Raw genomic sequence first — 6,682 nt, forward strand, 5'->3', positions numbered from 1 at the left:
AAAAAAAAAAAAAAAAAAAAAAAAAAAAATCACTTTGTCAGCATATATCAACAGTAACAAGCATATTAGACATAACTCAAACAATCAAACGACACTTGTGTGAATCTGCTATACTCCACTTAGCTCAGTCTACATATGTATTACTTTAACCCTCCAAACCTCGAATACTCAATTTGATCATTGCTTGCAATTAGATAGTATCCTATATCAGTTACCTAGTCTAAAAACTAATCAGTACTTCACTTCCCCCAAAATTCAACAAAAATCAACCTAAAAAGTCCACCAAATCAACCTTCTCAAAAAAAGGTCAAACTCTAGGAATTAATCCCCCACGACATGTATTAACACCCTTCAAAAGATGAGAGAATGGTTGGGTAATTTGAGAGTAATAAGAACAATTACTCTCTATTTCTGCCACGTCTGCAGCCACCACCACGACCATAGTCTCTGCCACATCTCTAATTTCCACCGTGGCTACTATCTCTGCCTCATCTCTAGCGACCACCGCAGCTATTGTCTCTACCACGTCTCTAGCCACCATCTCAGCTACTATCTCTGCCACATTTGTAGTCACCACCACTTTTCCAGTGTTTCTCATCTCCAGCATCCACCTCAACTCCTATCTCTACCACGCCTCCAATCATCACCTTGTCTTCTGCTCCTGCCATGTTTATGATCGTTGCTTCCCTCACTAGCTATCTTGCCCCTTCTGGGCCTTCCACCACTGTCATCTCCAACATCTCCGATGTTGTCAATACCCTTGCTGATGCCACTTCCCTGCCCCAGCTGAGTTCCGCTCCTCAGAAATTTACCTTGCCCCTTCTGGCCCTCCGTCGACTACCTCGCCTCTTTTGGACAACAACTAGAAGGCTCTCTTCCCCGCTTCATAGCTCGGTTGCCTCTATAGCTCCCCCTCGGCAGCTGCCTACTTCTCATACCTGCAAAACTTAAAAAGCTTCTTCCAGCCTCAGCAAGTCTTCGGCCAAACATTCCACTACTATCCAAGAATACAAGAGAAGCTAGAATTCTTCTAAGCAGACCAGCGCCTCTTGCTCTTCAGAGCTTTTGTTGCAACCCCCCCCCCCTTTTTTATGATCCCCTAGCTTATATGGAATGTCCAAGGTATCAATTCCTTGGCCAAACAAGCTTATATCTGATCTCTCATCAAGAACAATCATTCAACCCACTATATCATCCTTGAAACTACAATCCCTGAAGCTAATGCCATCCGTATAGCCTCTTCAATCGCTCCTTCTTGGTCCCTCCTATCCAATTATTCCTCTAACCCTCTTGGCCGCATTTGGATTCTTTGGAACCCTTCTAAGCTTCTGATCACTGCTATTTCCACCTCCCAATCCATACACCTCTCTATTTTTTATCCTTTAGATGCCAACCCCTTTTTCTTCTCTGCCATCTATGGGGTCAATTGTGTCCCAGAGAGAATTTCCCTCTGGGATGCTCTTTGCTCCTCCTCCCAGGTCTCCTCCCTCCCTAGGGGTGTAGAAGGGGATTTTAATGTGATCCGTTTCTCCCGTGAGAAAGTTGGAGGCTCTCCTGCTACCCTTAGTCCCATTGAAGCTTTCAACTCTTATCTTGAAGACTTTTGTCTTAACAACATGAGATGGTCGGGAATCAAATTTCCTTGGCACAAAAAATGAAGCAACATTCAAAGAATTGCCTGCAAACTTGATAGAGTCCTTGTCGATAAAGTTTGGCTTACCTCGTTTGGCTTACCTCATTCCCTCCTCCCATGCCACTTTTGATCTCCTTGTCTTCTCTGATCATAGCTCCATCTCCCAATCCCTTTAAATTATGACATGTGGTCCCACCACCTGATTTCCTTTCCTTAGTCCGCTTTACCTAGAAAATTCCTGTTCAGGCCTTCTTCTCCCCCCTCATTACCCTTGCCCGGAAACTCAAGAATGCCAAATTGGTCCTCAAGGCTTGGAATCTTTCAACCTTTGGTAACATCTCTTAGGTCTCCGAGTGCCAAGATAAGTTGGCCTCCATCCAATCCCACCTCCTAGGTAATCTTCTCAACCTCCCCTCGCCGAGAAAGAAAGAGCTTCCACCCTTGAGCTTGCAGACCCTCCTCGCCCAAGAAGAGAGCTTCCTCAAGCAGATGTTCCGCATCGAATGGTTGGACCGGGGAGACTCTAATTCCGTCTACTTCCACAGATCCTTAAAGTCGAGATCTAACTCCAATTCCATCGTCAAGCTCACTTCCAGTGATGGCACCACCCTCACCCATCCTGCTGCCATTAAATCTGAAGCAGTAGCTTACTTTTCTAACATCCTTCATCCTTGGGCCCCTTCTCACCCCCTCCCCCTTCCTTCATGATCTCTTCAACAAATTTGATCCCCCCCATCTCTTTGCTTCCCTTCAAGCCATTCCCTCTATTGATGAGATCAAATCCGTCATCTTCTCCCACAAATCCAACAAAGCTTTGGGCCCTGATGGTTTCAGTATAGGGTTCTTCTCTTCCTGTTGGGACATTGTTGAAGCTGATTTAGTCAAGGCTATCAGAAGCTTCTTTTTCAATCCCTCCCAAATCCAAGTTGTGAACAATACCTTTGTCTCATTCCGAAATAAAAGAGCCTCTTCCTTATCTGATTTCAGGTCCATTTCTCTTTGCAACCTCTTGTACAAATTTATTACCAAGATTCTTGCCAATCGTCTTCAGTTAGTGATGACTCCTTGGTTTACCCTAACCAATCTACTTTCATAGTTGGCACAAGCTGAGCTGCCATTATGCAATCTTAACAAAAATATGCACCCATTATTAACTTTTCTCCATCCATTAAGACTCCTAAAACAACAACTATTTCCTACATATATATTTTTTTAAATAATAATGCCCTAATTAACCAAAGGTAAGCATGGAACGACACATTAATCATCATTTTCAATTGAAAACAAATCAACAATGCTTCCAGAAATTTTTTATGATTTTTTCAAACTAAAACATAGTATGTTCCCCTATTTGTTTTTTATTTTATGAATTGTTTAAAAATTATTTTTAATTTCCAAAAAGCGATTCCATGAAGCCATAAGTCAGCTAACGATGTCATCATATATAAAATCGAGCCCCAACCAATATATTTACCCTTTCTTGAAAAAAAATTTAAGCAGGAAACTTAGAAACAGAAAATCAAATCCGACTTTGTGAAGTTGTAGATCCTCGTATGGTATCTAACATATGAAAAAATTGAATCCCTACCACTAAATATTTACCGTACTTTCTGTAAAAATTAATTTTGAGGAAAAAGGATATATCTCCAATTTGGAATCTTGCACAAATCTTGCTAACACTCTGCAAATTATTGATGCTGATTCATTGTAGTAGTCCCCAATACCTTGTTTCACCAAGAAATGTTGGTGATTTGACAAAAAAATATGAAATCATATTTTTTTTTTCCCTCTTGATGAAACTGCCGAAACTCTTTGACCCCTTTTGATTGAAGTTTTGAATTTATATATATATAATTGCTTTGTATCGTTTCGGCAAAACGATACTGAAATTTCGTAATGAGACTGAACTTTCGCTGAATACTGAAGTTTTGGTTGTAATTTGGTATGTCCACAGAGTCAACACCTGTTTACTTTTTCGTTATCTTTAAACTGAAATTCTCTTGGAAAATTTTGGTCATTTCTACTGAAATCCAAATAACAGACTATGGCTTTTTTCGATTCAGTTTCCAAAATGAATAGAAAAAACTTTCCGATCTGAGAGACAAATTCACCAGCGGCAGTTCAAGCTTTTTTCCCTGGTAAAATGCTGCCTCTACGGGTAGTGCTAGTGCAAGTTTCAATCTCGATCCATGGGATCTGCTGATTTCGGGTCAACCAGCACGGTTCTGGGTTATCAACGAGCCATCGACTTGGAAAGGATACTGGGCAAAGTCAATGGGGTTTCTAACTGCCTTTCTTTTCTCACCGATCTTGAGACTCTCTCTCTCTCTCTCTCTCTCTCTCTTATGTGTACATCATCATCCGCAATCTTCTTTTACACTACCTTGTAATTGGTTTTCAATAAAAGGTTTTGTTAGTTCTGCTTTTCCTTGTTTCAATCTTCTGCTGTTTCTGTCGCAAGTTTCCATGGTTGTGAGCTTCTTTGCTTGCAACCGTAAACTGACCTGATCTGTTGTTGACCTTCTCATGGTTTCAATCTTGTTGTCTAGGTTTGTTATAATCATATATTTTTGACATCCACCAAGAATCTTGGTATTAATATCCATATTGTGCTGGCCTTCTTCCTTCCCATCTCTTTCTCGACAGTTTGGAAGATCTCATCACTCTTGTTTTCTGAGAAGTAGGGAAAAAATGCATGCAATACACGGCGGGAAGTTGTGGAAAAGAGAAGGGAAAATGTTTGTAAAACATCTAGAAAAGAAAAGAAAAAAGGCTATATTAGGATATAAAATCAGGAGAACAAAATAAATTGAAACCAGTGAAATTTACTTCTGTTTTGCAAAGCCAATGAAAAATAATTTGTGAGGATTAAAATGAATTTAAAATGTAATATGGAATATGGAGAAATGAATAACAAATATAACACTCATTTTAAAATAGATTAATGAAAAAGAAAAAAGAAACTAAATACAATACCAACTTTCATAGAAATACTTTAAAAATTTATGTCAGAATTTTTCAACCCCAGAAATATATTAATGAAAGAAATGGCAGAGGGGAGGGCCACAGACTTGAAATTGCTAAAAAGTAAAAATCACCTTTAAAAAATATTGACTTTTCTGGTAGGGTCATCATGATGGTGACTAACAATAATTTGTCCCCCTCCCCCTTCTCACCAACTTTCATGTAGAAGAGGAGAGGGAGAGGATAGTATATTTGTTTTTTTTTTTTGGGAGGGGGGGTTGTGAGCGGGATTGGGGAGGGAAATAAGCCGTTCTTGGCTCATTATGGAATTTAAAGTTTGTGAGTTCGTGATTGGTTTCCTACATTGAAGGTTTAAGCTTCCTTTACTACAAGGTACTATTTAGATTAATACAAAGAAGAGTAGTAGTTTGATTTATTCAAAAAATTAAATAAATAAGTAAATCCATTTCACTAACATGTGGGATTAAAGTATCCAAAATCTGCTAATTTTTAAAAGCAATTAAGCCCATGGGGTAGGAAGAACCAATGAGGTTTTTTTTTTTTTTTTTTTTTTTTTTTTTTTTTTTTTTTTTTTTCTGTTGAAAAAACTTATCGTGCTTATGGGATGTGGAGAACTAACAACATTTTCTTTCTTATTTTCCCATTTCAATATATTTTTTCTTGATTTACTTGTTTTCCTTTCCCAGATGTTCTCTTAGAACTTTTATATTCCTTGCCCTGAACTTTGAGGAAGCTTATAGGATAAACAATGCTTTCAGATTATTTCAGCTTAAACTTGGTAAACCTTTCTTGGCATGATTCAGCTTGTTCGAGAGACAGCAATTCAATGTCTTGTTGCTTTATCTGGGCTCCCCTATGTGAGGATTTATCCAAGGAGAACACAGGTTGGTTTTTCTGTAGTATATGGGACTTGGATTTTGTCCTCCACTGTTTTCTTTTTTCATTAGACTGAGTTCAGACAGCTATTAATGTATTTTAGAAGAAAAAAAAAACTACATAATTCCAATGGTATTGCCCTCTGTAAAGGTGTATCGGTTTGCTTTTCTCATTTACAACAGGCGGCACTTATTGGTGAGGCTATGACATTACTGTTCTTTATTTGGCAGTTTCACTTCACAAAGATAATGTGATATATTATTTTTTTCTCTCAGGTGTTACGAGCGATTTTAAAGGCTCTTGATGATCCGAAGAGGATAGTTCGTCAAGAAGCAGTTCGATGTCGTCAAGCTTGGTAAAAACTTGTATTTTCCAGCCTATATTTTTGTTTGCCTCGAATCAATGATCTTTCTCTGCAAGTTCATACACCAAGTTGGTTTTATTTCCTATTGACTGTAATGACAGGGCATCAATTGCATTCAGGAATCTTCATTTTTGAGAGGCATGACAAAGAGCTAAAACTTGCTGAGAATGCTCATCTTTCCAACACAGTTTTCCTCCAAAAGGTTTCCACGTGAAGCTCATTCTTTGTATTTATTTTCATTTTATAATACCGTTGGAAATTTCAACAGAATGGAACTATCCATGTGGATTTGAAGTGATTACACCTTATCTTCCTGTTGTGGACAAAGTATGGTTTCCTGAATAGAAAAACCTGCTAGCTAACATGTTTTTCTCCCGAGAATATTCATCTCGACTGTTACATTTTTCAGTTTCTATGTTTATTAAAATAAGATCAAGAATTTTTTTTTCTTTTGGCTTCTTTTACCAATCTGAAGCTGAGTGTAGAAATGGACCAGCTGGTTCTTCTCTAACTTCAATAAAATTTATGATGAAATCCAGTGGTGGATAAATGTTCTGGAACTTGGCCTGCCCCTCACCTTTTATTGAGGTCTGGTGGTGGATCTCTAGGTTCTACTGTTTTGTCATGGTCATCTGTTGGGTCAGATGACTCTAAGCTTTAACCCTGTAGCATGCTGATGATTTGATATACTGGACAAAGTGATAACATCACACAAAATTAGCTGTGGTGCAGCAAAATGGTCTGATGAAAGGAAATAACTGGTGTTTATGGTTCAGAATTGTCATAAATTCTGGGGCTACTTTCTTTTTTATTTTGATAGGTTC

General features: G+C 38.5%; 1 protein-coding gene across 1 annotated transcript in view; it reads left to right on the top strand.

Annotated features, from left to right (window-relative positions):
* Positions 1–6,307, top strand: part of LOC122091448 (MMS19 nucleotide excision repair protein homolog) — a 56,949-nt gene extending 50,642 nt beyond the window's left edge. Inside the window, exons 12-15 of the mRNA XM_042661401.1 lie at positions 5,422–5,502; positions 5,645–5,689; positions 5,770–5,849; positions 5,960–6,307. Coding sequence (XP_042517335.1) covers positions 5,422–5,502; positions 5,645–5,689; positions 5,770–5,849; positions 5,960–5,993 — 240 coding nt within the window. The 3' untranslated portion in view covers positions 5,994–6,307. The remainder of the gene's footprint in view (positions 1–5,421; positions 5,503–5,644; positions 5,690–5,769; positions 5,850–5,959) is intronic.
* Positions 6,308–6,682: the final 375 nt, after the last annotated feature.

This window comes from Macadamia integrifolia, chromosome 10 (assembly GCF_013358625.1).
Source record: "Macadamia integrifolia cultivar HAES 741 chromosome 10, SCU_Mint_v3, whole genome shotgun sequence".
In the NCBI taxonomy this organism is placed as follows: domain Eukaryota; kingdom Viridiplantae; phylum Streptophyta; class Magnoliopsida; order Proteales; family Proteaceae; genus Macadamia; species Macadamia integrifolia.